The 17488-nt window shown below is 44.0% G+C and overlaps 1 protein-coding gene across 3 annotated transcripts in view; it reads left to right on the forward strand.

The window, feature by feature from the left end:
- GALNT13 (polypeptide N-acetylgalactosaminyltransferase 13) overlaps positions 1–17488 on the forward strand; it is a 317796-nt gene that overhangs the window by 196216 nt on the left and 104092 nt on the right. For all 3 annotated transcript variants that reach the window (XM_073545639.1, XM_073545641.1, XM_073545640.1), the window contains exons 6-7: positions 3821–3938; positions 8137–8317. In XM_073545639.1, the coding sequence (XP_073401740.1) occupies positions 3821–3938; positions 8137–8317 (299 nt within the window). The remainder of the gene's footprint in view (positions 1–3820; positions 3939–8136; positions 8318–17488) is intronic.

Raw genomic sequence — 17488 nt, forward strand, 5'->3', positions numbered from 1 at the left:
AGAACCATATTCCTCACATGTCCAACGAGAAGATAATCTATTTGTCCCATGCCGTAATCCATCTCTGCTGCATCTGGATGTCTTCATGAATGGTGGCATGATATGACCATTCACTCTTACTTCTAGGAGACACTGATCTGCTGAAAGTGGAGGTTCCCACAGGCAGCTGCAGTAACTTCAATGAGATCACCACTAAGACAGTGAGAAATTCCCCACGGTGCTAGCGGTGATGTAACAAAGGTTACCCCACTTCATCGGCCGGCTCACACTGAACTGAGCTTGGGAACAGCTGGCAGTGACCTACAGTAACCTCTATGATGTTATTGCTCATCACTGAAGCTGCATTCCAAGCTCAGTGTCAGTGAGTGTCTCCTGGATGTCAGGGTGAATGGTTGCATCATGCCACCATTCATCAAGATATCCAGATGTAGCACAGATGAATTACGGCATGGGACAAATGGATTATCTTCTCGCCTGACAGGTCAAGAATATGGTGTTTTATATTGTTTTGTCTTTCACAGAGGACATGCGTATCGATGGATTATCATTGAACAGGTGAAGAATCTAATGTTTTATTACTTTTGGTCTTTTACAGATGACATGGGCTTTGATGGATTATAAGTGGAAAGGTGAGTATAACTTTCTTTTGTGGAGTTTTATTTCAATTAAAGGACTTTATTCCTGCTGTGTCTTTTTTACAATATGACTATGGGGTTAATAATGGGGGCATTACTAACCCTTGGGCTTGCTGTCAGGAGATAATACAAAGTTGACAACAACCCCAACCTTATTATTCCAATTGCCACCACACCAGGGCAAATGGGAAGAGCAAGGCTAAGCTACAGATTTGGCGCATTTTATTAATGCGCCATTTCTGGGGTGGCTGAGGGCTGATGTTAGTAGGCTGGGAGGGGGGCAATATCCATAAACTAACCAGTAAAGGCTAAGCCAACAGCTGGGAGCCTGGGCACCTTTTGGGATATTGTCCCCTATCCCAAATTAGTAACTTCAACTCCCAGCAGTAAGCTTTCCCTCTGCTGGTTATCAAAATTACGGGGGAGCCCATGTCATTTTTTTTTAATGAATTCTTTATTTTACACACGATGTACACATACAATCCTATCACTAAACAGCAAAGCCCCAAAGAGAGGACTAAAAAATCCTCCAAAAAATTCACAAAACAGCAGAAAAAAGGCAGAGATGTTTACCTGCCCAGGCCTCCAAACAAATGCACTTTCAGGATGCCGTGGACCCGTTTAACATATGTGTAAGAATGCCGATGAGACAACCACTATCAGCCTGCCAATCCATGGAGGGGCTGGTTGCTTGGCATATTAATGCACTAAAAAGGTTTGTATTTAGTGCTGTTCACATATAGGTGATGCAGAGCATCTGGCTTACAGCCTTTTGGTGACGCCCATACTCATAGATCAGGCGGGCTACCAAGTGCTATCCAGAATGCATCCCATGTGAACAGACACCACAGTTACACCACACCAGGGCAAATGGGAAGATCGAGGCTAACCTCCAGATTTGGCGCATCTTATTAATGTAAAGTAGCCTGGGAGGGGGGAAATATCCATAAACTAACCAGTAAAGGTTAAGCCAAAAGCTGGGAGCCTGGGAACCTTTTAGGATATTGTACCCTTTCTCAGATTAGTAACTTCAGCTCCCAGCGGTCAGCTTTACCTCTGCTGGTTATCAAAATTACGCTGAAGCCCATGCCATTTTTTTGATGAATTCTTTATTTTACACACGATGTACACAGCCATCATTGTCGACTGGTCGCGTTGATCACAGGGAGACCAGGCGATAATGAAGAGAGCTGTCTTCAGCAGCTGGAGCCTGGGAACACAGTGAACTGTATCGCTTTTTCCCAGGCGCCAGTACCAGTCGTGCTGATGACACATAGATGTCATCCGTATGTCATCAGTGAGCACATATACGGCACGCATTTTGTATATGGTGTGTGTAAAAACCTGACGTGTCTGCGGGTTTTTCACATGGGCTCACAGTCCGTGTGAAAAACCTGTCATGTGCGCACTACCACTGAATACAATGGGTGTGCGTGTTTCCATATTTGCAGTCCTTAAAAAACGGACTGCATAAGGACACAAAAAACGAATTTGTGAAGGGGGCCTTTGTTAAGGCTAGATCATCAATGCTAAAGTAGTGCTGTTCTTCTATTGTTCCTCCGGTAAATAGGGCACATTCTATTGACAAAGGCAATTGTCACACCCAGATAATTAAATGAATCTTTACAATAATGAACCAGTCTGCTTTACTATTTAGATGCATAGGTTTATTTGTTTTCTAGCTTCCTCTCTAGAGCCCTGCCAGTCAGTTCATGCTCGGAAATGATAGGAAACAGTTTTGTGATTGCAGTTATGATTTTGAAGTTTTTTGTGAATGGGTAAGGAGGTGAGAAGGGCTGCTGACCATGATTGCTTTAAAAGGGGTTGTTCAGGGACTTCAAAATATATTTTTTAAAGAACTCAGATTGGTTTAAAAAATTCTAGGAAATACTTATCTTCATCATTCCACCACATCTCTAGTTCTGCCTTTCACCCGGTAGACACTGGTCACTATTTCTTTGTCCTATCTCAACACGTAGGAAATGGCTGGCTTGGACAGTAATTGGCTTTGTGGGCATTCACAGCTATTTTTAATGTGAAAGTCACAGGTAAACTTGTTATTTAAAGGGAATCTGTCAGAAAATTTTTGCCTTTTATTCTGAGAGCCACGTAATATAAAGCTAGAGAGCCTGATTCCAGGACTGTGTGTTGTAGTTTCAATGCAATTAGTGTTTTATCAGCAGGAGATTATCACTGCAGGACACGGACTCATGTGGAGAGCATTTCTGCTAATCTGTGTAACCACGCCCCACCACTGATTGGCAGCTTGCTGACAATATACACAGGAAGCTGTCAATCAGTGGTGTGGGCGGAGTTATACAGAGGTCAGCATTCTGAGTACCGCTACATCTACAGCGGAGAAAACAAGGATTCTATCAAAACTACAGAAAGCTGCCCAGTAAGTGACACATCGATGGAATCAGGGTCTCTGTCCCTACATCATGCTGCTCTCTTATTACATAGCAAAAATCTGCTGACATATTCCATGTAATCTCATAGGCAAATATAGAATTTCTGGTGGTTCAAGAGACTGGATCTCGACAAATCAAACATTTCTAGCACATTGTATGAATCTATATACCGTAAATATCTCTTGGTCAGTCCAGGTGCTGAAAAAAATGCAAAATCCCATGTGATTAAATCTATTAATTTCATTGAATCCGAGATCTTATTTTTCTATGTTTCTATGTTTTTTTTGTCTAAGAAGCAAAAATACCGGAGTGATGGTGGTGATGGTGCAAAGATTCAGCCTGATGTGCTCAACACTAGCGCCCTCTGCTGGAATGGAAAAAGAATTCTCAGAAGTTTTCACTTTTCTTCATGATTTTATCAAAATATTATTATTACTATTTATTTTTCTTGCTGTAAAAAACCAGAGCATTGTCATTAAAAACGCTCCATAAAATACACGCATCTTAGCCATTTTTTTAAGCACATTTTTTGTCCCCAGTCTTTGCAATTGGCGAAAAAACGTTGCAAAAACGCTGAAGGAATTGACAAGTGCAGCAGATTTACAAAAATGCTTTGATGGTTCAAACCTGCAAGGAAAAAGAAAAGCAGCATGTGCATCAGATTTAAGAAATCTCATTCACTTTGCTAGTTCTGTAAAACGCTGTAAAATCTCCAAGTGTGAACAAGCCCTTAATGCTTTAGGGACAGGTTCTTAAATATTCTATTTTCTCCAGGACGCCTACAATGGCCGGGGGTTTGTTCTCCATTGACAAAAACTACTTTGAAGAACTAGGAAGCTATGACTCAGGAATGGACATATGGGGCGGAGAAAATCTGGAAATGTCTTTCCGAGTAAGTATGTGTTTCCTTATAGATTCGGAAATGTAGAAATTCTGATAATTATGATCAGTTTTATTATGTGAATGATAACAACACACAGAGTTTATAAATAAATAAAAGAAATATTTCCAAATTGGAAAGTTATCCCCCCTATCTATAGGAGAATGGGGATCTGGATGGCTGAGAGCGGAGATCTACAGAGCCCCATCTTGAATAAAGCCCATGCTCAACCTTCGCTCCCTTCATTGTCTAGGCGATGGATGGAGAAAGCCAAGTGCCATTCTCTGCTTTCTCCAGCAGTCAATGATTGGAGCCGAGGTCAAATGTGCACCTCAGCTCCACTCCATTTCTGCATTCCCCCATTCTCGAACATCCAGAGCCCTTTTCTCGGTCTGACCCCCATGGATAGGAGATAAAGTTCAATTCTAGGAATACCCCTTTAAATTGTTCTGATAAGTTGACACACTTAAGTGACCTGCATTAATTATCTCTTCTCTGCTTCATATATTTATGTAAATTAGGTTTTTCCCAATTCCGTCAAATGTAATTTCGAGTGTCTATCAGATTGTCAAAAATGTACCGATATGTCAATGTAGTTACCAATGGCCAGATATGAAAGCCTAAATAATTGTGCCTACTACGTTGACTCTGACCCATTTTATATATATGGCTCACGGTGTTGGGTTTGTTAAAGGGAACCCGTTGGCCGATCATGCTGCCCAAACTGCAGGCGGCATGAGTCAAAGCCTGGCTGTATGATTGCAGCCAGATAGATTTTTCACTAAAATGCTCCGACATTTCCCAGACGTCACAGAAGATCTGGTCGGGGACCATAGGGTGAGATGAGGCTGATCTGATGCCGCCCTTGGCAGTTTTTTCCCTTATCCCTCTTCAGGTGATAGACAGGTCTCCTGCTAAGTTCATACATTGGATAGACCTGTCAATCACCTGGATTTTCATACTAAGCCGCCATTTTGCTCAACTGTAAAGAATCAGGCAAACGGTTACCGAACCTTACCGCTCACCTGTGCCACCGCTCTCGCAGTCCTCCTAACCTCCTATTTTTCCTTCTCCCGCCCTGTGCATTCTCTTCAGCCTCTTAACTCCAGTGAGTGGTTTCCAACACGACAGAAGAGGGCCCCTGGGCAAGAACACTATATGGGCCCTTTACAGTTCAATAGCTTTGGAGGTGAAAGTGGGTCCCTTACATTTTGGGCCCCTGTGTGGCTGCCTATGTTGCGCCAACGGTATGTCCGTCCCAGCCTCAGACCTTACGGTGCGCCATATAGTTGCGGCACACATCGTAACATCACAAAATTACGACGCATGTTGTCCCCGAGTGATGGCACGGTGCAGAAGGGCATCAGAGGCCCCACTGCATCACAGGAGCATCACAGCCGGATGATCACTGCCGGCATTGCCGCGTTATGATCGTATTTCTGCTGATTTCTTATGAAGTCTTAATTAATCTTAGTATACAAGAAAAACATTTACAAGCAGCTCGGAAAGAAGAAATTGCCGCTTACCATTCATCAAGTAACACCTCATGAATATTCAGCGAGAACGTGTTAGGTTAATTGGGGATTTGTTGTGTTAATTTAAAGAGTTGCTTTCTAATCTTGTTTCATAGAACATTTGTATTATGCACAATTATATCGCCCTCCTTCCCGTCTGTCTAAGTATCGGATCTTTGAAACCAGCTGATTGCACTTCACTAACATCAGAAATGTCAATGCGCTTGTACCCGAATTTTCCTGATATGAGAACTGAGACGTCTACATGAACCAAGTACCGCATGTACCGTCCAAGACGCCAGAACTAGAACTGAAGCTCCTGGGCCCTAATGTAACATCTGTAACAGGCCCCACCTATCATCTTATGTGGCAGAGAGACCGTCCAGCCTCCATAGGAATCAGGGCACGATGGCGACTACTATGTCCAGACCCCTATTGTTACAGTAATGGTCAGAAATATACTTATCTGCGATACATGCAGTTGATGATAAATTTAGAGTTTTGCTAACTTTTTACAAACCCTATTTTCTCTGGACAATTCCATAAACTAGACTGCACAGAGGTGGCCTTAAATTGAGAACTTGGGGGCATTCCGTAAAAAGGAGCATTCCTAGGGGGCGGGGCTTTTTCAGGGATACAACAGCTGCAGGGTTATGCTTGAGGGACAGCATATGTCACTGGTGCTAACTGCTACTTTCTTTAAACTGTACACGTTGTTCATGTCAGTTCTTACCTGTATGTTCTTTCCTCCATGATGAGTACTGTATATTGGTGGCTGTGTGTTCCAGATAAATCAGTTCATTCTTCCACAAGGTCTGAGCGATTAATGATTCTGCTGAAAGTTGAAATCTACATCAGAGCTTATTTATTTTTAATTTTGGCAGATAAAAAGACAGCAGTGTATTGTAGGAGCTAACACAGGATTTACCTTAGACTCTTTTCTATGGGTCATATAATTGGGGTTATCCAATTGGGAATTCTTATTATGAGATTATAAGTTCCTGATAATCACCCAAGTGCTAAATGCAGTGCTGGCTCCAATTGTATAGTATGTAGCCCTTAAAAAGAGTCATAACAGGACACCAAATATTGGGCAAATTTATCCAGATCACCTTAAGCCCTCCAAATAAAGCGAGTCTTGGCATATGCTTTGGTTTGACTGGTGTTAATGGATAGGGCATAACTTGGGGGTCCAACTACTGGGAACGTCAATAATCCAATTTGAATGGAGTGGATTCATGCATGCTCAACCTTTGCCCCAATCATCGTCTATGGGACTGGAGAAAATAGTGCAGCCCTGTACTTGGCTTTCTCCATTAGCTCCATAGACAATGAATTGAGCAGAGGTCAAGTATGTGCACCACCAGGGGCGGACATACCATTGGTGCAATCTATGCAGCCACACAGGGGTCTAAGAGGTAAGGAGGGCCACTATCACCTCCAAAGCAGGTGGAATTCTGCATTGTGATGAGCTTTTTGACTGCAAAAATGCTCATCACAAATTAAGAAGCTAAATTGGAGTGCCCAGTGTCAGGCAGCTGCCACCAAAGCAAATAGGGTCATGGGATGCATTAGAGGTCTGGGGACACGAGATGAAAACATAATTCTCCCTCTGTACAAATCACTCGTCAGACCACACTTGGAGGATTGTGTGCAATTTTGGACGCCGGTTCTCAAGAAAGACATTACTGAACTTTAAAGGGTTAAAAGGCGGCTACTAAAATGATAAATGGAGTTGGTTCACTACAATACCCAGAAAGGTTATCAAAATTAGGTCTATTTACTCTAGAAAAGAGAAGACTTAGGGGAGACCTAATATATATGTACAAGTATATCAGACGGCAATACAGAGATCTCTCCAATGAACTGTTTGTACCAAGGACTGTGACAAGAACAAGGGGGCATTCTGTTCGTTTGGAGGAAAGACAATTTCTGCACCAGCATAGAAGAGGGTTCTTCACGGTAAGAGCAGTGAGGCTCTGAAATTCTCTTCCTGAGGAAGTGGTGATGGCCAACTCAATGAATGTAAGAAAGGAATGGATGCTTTTCTTGTGAGTAACAGTATAGAAGGTTACGAATAACAGAATAGTTGACCCAGCTTAGGGGAAGGAATTTTTTTCCCTATGGAGAAAATTGGCTTCTACTCTGTGGGTTTTTTGCCTTCCCCAGGATCAACAATGCAGAACAGCTGCACTAAAAATAGGCTGAACTAGATGGACATAAGGTCTTCCTTCAGCCTTCAAAACTATGTTGCTATGTTACATATACTGTTCTTGCACAGGGGCCCTCTTCTGTGTTGGCTTCTGCACACCACCATCCCAGACAGGGCTGCAGAACCCACTTCTCCTGTTCACTGGTGGTTCCAGTAGTTGGACCTCTGGCAATCAGCAAGTCCCATAGACAGGGGGTAATTCTCTATTTTGGAAACAACCCTTTAACACCAGTTAAACCGGGGCATACTCTACATAGTTACGTAGGTTGAAAAAAGACCTGGGTCCATTAAGTTCAACCTTTCTCCACCAATTATTCCAGTTATTTTAGATTGTTGGAAGCTCTTTTTAAGGAAAAAACAATGTACACCTGAATTGTTACATCTATAGGGATGCTACAATATTAAGCAATATGGGGGAAATGTAATATTGTAATACTACAATATTGATAACAAAAAATATTTTGTCCTATGTTTTTCTATTTAGATTTGGCAGTGCGGTGGATCGCTTGAAATTGTCACTTGTTCTCATGTCGGTCATGTGTTTCGGAAAGCGACTCCCTATACATTTCCTGGTGGAACGGGACATGTGATCAACAAAAACAACAGACGACTCGCAGAGGTGTGGATGGATGACTTCAAAGATTTCTTCTATATCATATCTCCAGGTAAGTGGGGTAAAATCAAGTTTGTTTATGACCTAATCTAAAGTAGTTAAAGGCTTATTCCAATCTTGAGATGGTGACACCTCCATCCTGGCTCCGACCACCGATTCTAGAGATACAAAACCTGCCAACACGAAAGGTGGTGAGTTCTCCTTCAGTGGAAGTCTTCAAACAGAGGCTGGACAGACATCTGTCTGAGATGGTTTAGTGAATCCTGCATTGAGCAGTGGGTTGGACATGATGACCCTTGGAGGTCCCTTCAAACTTTAACATTCTATGAAATCTTCTATGAAACCTGCTGAACTATGTTGGGTTCGTAGTTCCAGAAAATCCTCTGCTTCCCTTAAAAGCATATTCTCATCATTCTCTATCTTCAGGTGCGTACCGCTCCTCTGCTACCCCCCTTCTTGCTTTCACGGGGTGGAGAGCTTCTGCATGATTGAAAGTTTGCAGCTTTGTTTCTGCAGCATCTATAGAGAAGAGAGGCAGTAACACGGACTGGATCTGGTGATCCTACAGAACAGCGCTTTCTGGCTCTATAGCAAAGAGATTGTAAGCGCTGCAATACTTGGCTGGCTACAACTGATAGACAGCTGTGGTGGCCAGTAAAATAGGCAGCAAGTAGTAAACAATAAAATTAAAAAGTCTTCCTTTCTTGAGAATGGAGAGGATGTATAATAAGAGGTAGATTGTAACTGTTAGGCGTCGGGTTCCTGTTGCTGCACAGCTGGAATCCCGAGCCTTACTTCCGGCGGTCTCCCATTCCTCTCCAGCCGCAGAGGAGGTTGCTCAGCAAAACTCGTTGGTCCCGGCGCTCTGCCCAGACCAGCTCTATGGGTTTGCTTGCTACTGCCACCTCTGGCACAGCTATGGCAATACATGCTGCTCAGCAGCGAGATTCTCCTGGGACTAAGTCCCTATGTCGGGCCACTGAGCATGCCCGTGGAGTGATCTCCCATTGGAGATCGAAGGTCACATGCTCAGGTCCTGCTCCTGTTCGGATTGGCCCATCCGAGAAGCCAGGAAGGTCCCGGACGCTCGCAGCTATAAAAGGTTCGCATGGCCGCCCGACCATGCCCTAGGATAGACTGCATTTTCAGACTATAAGGAGTGAGTGATGAATGCACGTACGAATGTCTCTGATGACTGACTCATTATGAAACCCCTACCCTTGGTACGCATGTGTTGTGCAGCCTAGCCTGCTAGCGCCCAGGCTTAGGCGTAGGTAGGTCAGAGTCTGAGTCAGGCATTAGTCATCATCAGTGACTCGGCACGCCTCAGTTCAAGTGCTCCACACTCCATAGCGAGCGTCTATAGTGGCGTTCGTGGCAGCGACGCCGCGCGCTCAGTGAGCCTAGAGGGACTCTACCCTGGGTCCTTGGGGGTAGAGTTCTGTGGCCGCTTGCTGTGCACTCTTTGGCCGGGCTCTGTGAGTTAAACAGGCTCCGGCTTCCACGTTCAGCAGTTGTGCGGCTCTGTGAATTAACAGAGTCCGCTCCTGTTCACACTGGGTGACGTAACCCACGTGTGACTGTTTTCACGCCACTCTATTCTTCCGCCAATTGCCTAGCAGCAGTGTACCACCTCTGCACGGTGGACCCCGGGCTGCGAATGCATCTACTACTACTTTATAATTTGGTGCGTTCCGCCAGCCTTAACAGTAACATTGCTTGCTCTTACAAGTTCTTTGAGATTTTAACTATTTATAATATAGAGAAAACCACTTTAACGGTCATAGGTCCCTATTCATCAGCCAGATTTCTGGTATAAAGCACTTTAAAATATCTGTTGCATTGTGCAAAAAATTGTGAAAATTTGGGGTATTTTTACGCCACCTCCAACCAGCTCTGCCTACTTTATGAAAACTGTGATGGTCTTCAGTAACTATGCTCCTGTAAAAAACCGTATCTGTCCCCATCCCCACCCGATGAGGCATGAGATGGAAAAGAAGGGTAATCCAGACACAAAGACAAAACAGGGATAACCGAAAACCTCTATCATACAAAAATACTAACCAACAATAGGGAAGAGGATAGTGTTGTGAGTTCATTTTCCCCTTCACTACTGAGGCCCGAGGAACTCCCTCTTCTGGTAAAGAAAGGTAGGGAGCCTGATTATCAAACACCTGAGGCTGATGATGATGACTGGCTGAGTGGAGTTACTGACTGGATATAAGGCTGCCGATGCCCTTCTGCCCTGCGGGTGATTTCTCTGTGGGATCCTTGGAGACCAGTCTGAATTCCTGCTCCTCTAAAGCTAAGTTTGCAGCTCGGCTTTTTGCATTGGTGCTTTGACTTTGTTTTGCTTTGTTTTTCCGGATTTCTGCCATTCCCTGCTGGGGTGTGCTGAATTCCTTTAGCTCTGTCTTCTGAAAATACCTGAGTGCTGATTTAGTTTTTGAAGCCTAGCTGCTTCAGGGCCTTTTTCATATCAGCTTGTTGGCTTATGTCTTGGATAGGGTTTTGGCAGATTGCAGACAGCAGCCTTCCTGTCCTTTCCTATCTAGGTAGTTTTGGGGCCCGTCTTTGCTCATCTCTATCTTTCTGTCTGTGTTAGTGTTTTCATCTTGCTTCACCGTCATTATATGTTGGGGGCTGCCTATTGCTTTGGGGTCTGCTCTGGGGCAGTTTAGATTTCCCCTTTCTTTCTTTAGGCCTATTTAATTCTCTGGCTGTGATCGAGGGGTCTAGGGCATCGTAGGAACCCCCCACGGCTACTGCTAGTTGTGTTGATAGGTTCAGGGGTCTGCAATCTGATAGTTGCCAACTTCTCTGGTTTTCTGGACTTAGCTTGTATTTCTGCTTTTGCCTCCTACGGTGACTCATTCATAACAGAATCACCCGCCATACCACAGATCCTAGGGTACTCAATAGCAGGAAAGAATTGTAAAAAAAAAAAAAAAAAATGTGTATATTTTTTCCTCTATATCTCTGAGGCCGTAGGGGGAATTTTTTTTTTCTCTCAATGGAGATAAAGCAATTGTCTGATCGTGTGGAGCAGCTCGCTGCGGAAGTGTGGGGAATTTCCGCCTACCTTGCTCATTCACATGCTGCTGAACCAAAGATTCCTACACCTGATGTATTTTTTGGGGATCGGTCTAAATTTTTGAATTTCAAAAATAATTGTAAATTATTTTTTGCCTTGAAGCCTAACTCGTCAGGGAGCTCCGCGCAGCAGGTTAAAATTGTCTCTTTGCTGCGTGGCGATCCCCAGGATTGGGCGTTTTCTTTGAAACCAGATGATCCTATTCTGACTAATGTGAACGCATTTTTTCAGGCCTTGGGGTTGTTGTATGGCGAACCTAATGCCATTGATCAGGCTGAAAAGACCCTGCTGGCATTGAACCAGGGTCGTGATTCTGCAGAATTGTACTGTCAAAAATTCCGAAAGTGGGCAGTACTTACTACCTGGAATGATAATGCCTTGGCTGCTCTCTTTCGGAAGGGGTTGTCAGAAGCCGTAAAAGATACTATGGTGGGATTTCCTGTTCCCTCTGGTCTTGACGATTCTATGTCATTAGCCATTCAGGTTGATCGGCGTTTGCGCGAACGCAAAGCTGCACGAGAGGTGTTGCCACCTGTTGAACAAATGTCTGAACCTATGCAATGTGATAGAGTTTTTTCCAGAGAGCAGTGTCAGGAGTTCAGAAGGCGTAATAAGTTGTGTTTTTTCTGTGGAGATGCCTCGCATATTATTTCTGTTTGTCCTAAACGAGAGAAACGCTTTGCACACACGTTTTCTGTTGGGGGTGTTCAACCTAAGTTTCTTCTGGCTATTACTCTGATCTGCTCCCTGTCCACATTTTCCGCCAAGGCTTTTGTGGATTCGGGAGCAGCCCTAAACCTAATGGACTTGGATTTTGCTAAACGTTGTGGATTTCCGATAACACCTCTGCAGACGCCTATCCCTTTGAGGGGGATTGATGCTACTCCTTTGGCTAAGAATAAGCCTCAGTTTTGGACCCAGGTGGTAATGCGGGTCGCCCCAGACCATCAAGAAAATTGCAGATTTTTGGTGTTGCATAATCTGCATGATACTATTGTTCTGGGGTTTCCCTGGTTACAAATTCATAATCCAGTTTTGGATTGGAAATCTGTGTCTGTGGTGAGTTGGGGTTGTCGGTGTGCCTTTAGTGAGGCTCCGGAGTTTTCCACCTCTCCTCAGTCGCATGATGTTCCTGATTATTTGGAGGACTTTTATGATGTATTTAGTGAGAATGAGTCTGCGTCTCTGCCTCCTCATAGGAGTTATGACTGTGCAATTGAACTGAGCCCGGGGTGTAAATTTCCCAAGGGTCGGCTCTTCAATTTATCTGTACCCGAGCACGAGGCTATGCGATCCTATATTAAGGAGGCGTTGGAGAAGGGTCATATTAGACGATCCTCGTCACCCTTAGGTGCCGGTTTTTTTTTTGTAGCCAAAAAGGATGGATCATTAAGACCTTGTATTGATTATCGTGCCCTCAACAAAATTACTGTTAAATATCAGTATCCATTACCCCTGATTTCTGATCTATTCTCCAGAGTTAAAGGTGCTTGCTGGTTTACCAAGCTTGACCTCAGGGGGCATATAATCTTATTCGCATTAAGCATGGGGATGAATGGAAGATGGCGTTTAATACTCCGGAGGGACATTTTGAGTACCTGGTGATGCCTTTTGGGCTCACTAATGCCCCTTCTGTCTTCCAGTGCTTCATGAACGATATTTTCCGAGATTTTGTCGATAAATTTTTGATTATCTATCTGGATGATATTTTGATCTTCTCCAAGGATTGGGATTCTCGTGTGGAACATATTCGGACTGTGTTCCGGATCTTGAGGGAGAATTCCCTGTATGTCAAAGGATCTAAATGCCTTTTTGGAGTACAGAGGATTTCTTTTTTGGGATTTATTTTGTCCCTGTCAACTATTGAAATGGACCCGGCCAAGGTACAGGCCATTTACGATTGGGTTCAGCCCACTTCTTTGAATGCCCTCCAGAAGTTTTTGGGTTTTGCTAATTTTTATCGGAAATTTATAGCAAAATTTTCTAGTATTGCCAAGCCATTGACTGATTTGACTAAGAAGGGTGCTGATGTGTTAAATTGGTCTCCGGAGGCTGTTTCTTCCTTTCAGGAGCTGAAGCGAAGATTCACCTCCGCCCCGGTTTTGCGGCAACCTGATGTCTCACTTCCATTCCAGGTAGAGGTGGATGCTTCTGAGATTGGTGCAGGAGCTGTTTTGTCCCAAAAGGATCCTGTAACATCTAAAATGAATCCCTGTGCTTTCTTTTCCCGAAAGTTCTCTCCATCTGAACGTAACTATGATGTGGGGAATAGGGAACTGTTGGCCATGAAATGGGCATTTGAGGAGTGGAGACATTGGTTAGAGGGAGCTAAGCATCAAGTCGTGGTCCTCACTGACCACAAGAATTTGATTTACCTAGAGTCGGCTAAGCGCTTGAACCCTAGACAGGCTAGGTGGGCCTTGTTTTTTACACGTTTTGATTTTGTGGTTTCTTTTCTTCCTGGAACGAAGAATGTCAAGGCAGACGCCCTCTCTAGGAGCTTCTTTGCTGATTCTCCTGTGGTGACCAAGCCTGCTACCATCTTAGGCGAAGGGGTAGTTCTTTCTGCCATCTCGCCCGATTTGAGACGTGCTCTGGAAGAGTTCCAGGAGGACAAACCTGAGCGTTGTCCCAGTGGAAAGTTGTATGTTCCTGACCAGTGGAAGAAGAGAGTGATGTCTGAAGTTCATTGCTCTGCTTTGGCTGGTCATCCAGGTATTTTTGGTACTAGAGATCTGGTGAGTCGTTTTTTTTGGTGGCCCTCCTTGTCTCGTGATGTCAGGAATTTTGTGCAGTCCTGTGGGACGTGCTCCCGGTCTAAATCGTGTTCTCGCTCTAGTGGGTTGTTGATGCCTTTGCCTGTCCCCAAGAGGCCATGGACCCATATTTCAATGGATTTCATCTCTGATATGCCTGTCTCTCAAAGGATGACTGTTATTTGGGTGATTTGTGATAGGTTCTCTAAGATGGTTCATCTTGTACCACTCCCTAAGTTGCCGTCTTCCTCTGAGTTGGTGCCCCTGTTTTTACAACAGGTGGTTCGTTTGCACGGGAATCCTGAGAACATTGTATCTGACAGAGGAGTCCAGTTTGTGTCTAGATTTTGGAGAACTTTCTGTTCCAGGCTAGGAATTCATTTGTCCTTCTCCTCTGCTTTTCACCCTCAGACCAATGGGCAGACAGAGAGAACAAACCAGACCTTGGAGTCATATTTGAGATGTTTTATTTCTGCTGATCAGGATGATTGGGTTTCATTTTTGCCCTTGGCCGAATTTGCTTTAAATAATAGAGCTAGTTCTGCCACTTTGATGTCACCTTTTTTTTGTAACTTTGGGTTTCATCCTCGATTTTCTTCAGGGCAGGTGGAGCCCTCTGCCTGCCCAGGTGTTGACACTGTGGTGGAGAGAATGCACCAGATCTGGGACCAAGTGGTGGATAAGTTATCTCTCTCCCAGGAAAAGGCCCAGCGGTTTTCCAACCGACATAGGACCATTGGCCCCCAGTTTAAGGTTGGTGATATGGTGTGGTTATCATCAAAAAATATTGCTATGAAGGTGGCTTCTCCTAAGTTTAAGCCTAGATTTATTGGACCTTACAAGATTGTGGAGATTATTAATCCGGTCTCTTTTCGTTTGGCTCTTCCTGTCACATTTAAAATCCATAATGTGTTCCATAAATCTTTGTTGAAGAGGTTTGTTGAACCTGTTGTTCCGGGGGTGGCACCTCCAGACCCTGTATTGGTTGAAGGTAACATGGAATATGAGGTAGAGAAAGTACTGGATTCCCGTCTGGCTAGACGGAGACTCCAGTATTTGGTTAAGTGGAAGGGTTATGGTCAGGAGGATAATTCCTGGGTCTCTGCCTCTGATATTCATGCCAAAAGATTGGTGCGTGCCTTTCATCGGGCTCACCCTGATCGCCCTGGTGGCGTAGTTGAGGGTTCGGTGACCCCTCCTCAAGGGGGAGGTACTGTTGTGAGTTCATTTTCCCCTTCACTACTGAGGCCCGAGGAACTCCCTCTTCTGGTAAAGAAAGGTAGGGAGCCTGATTATCAAACACCTGAGGCTGATGATGATGACTGGCTGAGTGGAGTTACTGACTGGATATAAGGCTGCCGACGCCCTTCTGCCCTGCGGGTGATTTCTCTGTGGGATCCTTGGAGACCAGTCTGAATTCCTGCTCCTCTAAAGCTAAGTTTGCTGCTTGGCTTTTTGCATTGGTGGTTTGACTTTGTTTTGCTTTGTTTTTCTGGATTTCTGCCATTCCCTGCTGGGGTGTGCTGAATTCCTTTAGCTCTGTCTTCTGAAAATACCTGAGTGCTGATTTAGTTTTTGAAGCCTAGCTGCTTCAGGGCCTTTTTCATATCAGCTTGTTGGCTTATGTCTTGGATAGGGTTTTGGCAGATTGCAGACAGCAGCCTTCCTGTCCTTTCCTATCTAGGTAGTTTTGGGCCCCGTCTTTGCTCAGTCTATCTTTCTGTCTGTGTTAGTGTTTTCATCTTGCTTCACCGTCATTATATGTTGGGGGCTGCCTATTGCTTTGGGGTCTGCTCTGGGGCAGTTTAGATTTCCCCTTTCTTTCTTTAGGCCTATTTAATTCTCCGGCTGTGATCGAGGGGTCTAGGGCATCGTAGGAACCCCCCACGGCTACTGCTAGTTGTGTTGATAGGTTCAGGGGTTTGCAATCTAATAGTTGCCAACTTCTCTGGTTTTCTGGACTTAGCTTGTATTTCTGTTTTTGCCTCCTACGGTGACTCATTCATAACAGGATAGGGACAGGGAGGAATAAACTAAATGGGAAAAGGGGACCAGGAGACAAACACACAGGTGAAACAGCAACTTACAGATCACAACTACAACTCCATACTACAACTACGTAGATTTAGCAAAAAACACAGCGCTTCCGAAGAGCAAGGAAGCAGAGCTTTCACCAGCTGGACAGAGAAGGTCTGGCCAGGTTTTATAGGAAAGTTATTACCAGATCAGAAGCCCTGAAATGGATCTGCATGTTTCTGAAGAGCACAGAAAGGGGTTGTAACCTCTTCGGCACTAAAGGAAACCAAATTAACTTAATATTGGATCCAAACACACAAGCTAAATGGAAGGTCTGTGAGTCACAATACGCAGTGATCTTCTGCCCCCAGATCTCCCAGGTTGGCGTAATAGGTTGATGGAGCTTAGTAGGAGAGGACGTGGTCAAGAGCAGGTGATGCGTTAATCATAATCTTGGCACAAAAGTATCGTACTGGAGTACATTCTGATTTTGGAGTATCTTTAGTGAGCTCAACATTGCAGGCTTTACTCAGGAAGTGAGCTTGCAGATTGGCTGCAGCACTGTCAACTTGAGATCATAGCTGCAGACAAAAACAGATAATGGGAGCTACAGTGGAGACTCAGTACCGGATCCTGGGAACGGGAATAAAGCTCAGTTTTCTTTTTTGAAAAAAAGAAGACGCACCCAGGGGACAGGGATTTTCTAAAATCAGAATACCCCTTTAAGAGGCACATGCCTCCTAATGTATTTACGGCATCCTACTCCAGCGTACCTTTCCTATAGACTGGCGTGCAAAATCGAGGCCATAGAATTTAAGAATAAAATTCTGGTTACCTGCTGCCTCCACTAGAGGAAGCTCATTGCTATGGAATTTTGAATCAAATGAGTTTTTCCTTGTTGGGATTTGCCATTACTTACTGCTTGTTGGGGACAAATTTTTCAGAAAATGTTTGGATGATTATGAGGATATGGAACCTACTTTTCTTGACTCTTTGGGATAAAATGTATGCCGATTTGCATTAAAAAAGTATTTTTCACTACTTTAAGGAAGTTTCTGGGTGTAGATATATGCAGTGATTTAGGTTGCTATGTAAGGAAGGCAGTACGTTCGAACTTCAGGACCTTGGATGAATGATTAATCTGAGATGATGGCATAATGAGAGATAAGTATTTACATCTCGCTGATAAAGTGATGACTAATGGGTCCCCTGATTGCTTTTAAGGTATGGAAGAAACTTTCTCGCTTGTTCCCTACAGTTATATTCAAGTGCAAAGCAGAAATATAATAATTCTCCATTACCTTGTGGCAGCTTCTTCATAAATTTCAGTTTAATTGCATTTTAATTAGTGCAGTTT

Source organism: Dendrobates tinctorius, unplaced genomic scaffold, assembly GCF_039654945.1.
Source record: "Dendrobates tinctorius isolate UK_male_01 unplaced genomic scaffold, ASM3965494v1 ptg000143l, whole genome shotgun sequence".
NCBI lineage: Eukaryota > Metazoa > Chordata > Amphibia > Anura > Dendrobatidae > Dendrobates > Dendrobates tinctorius.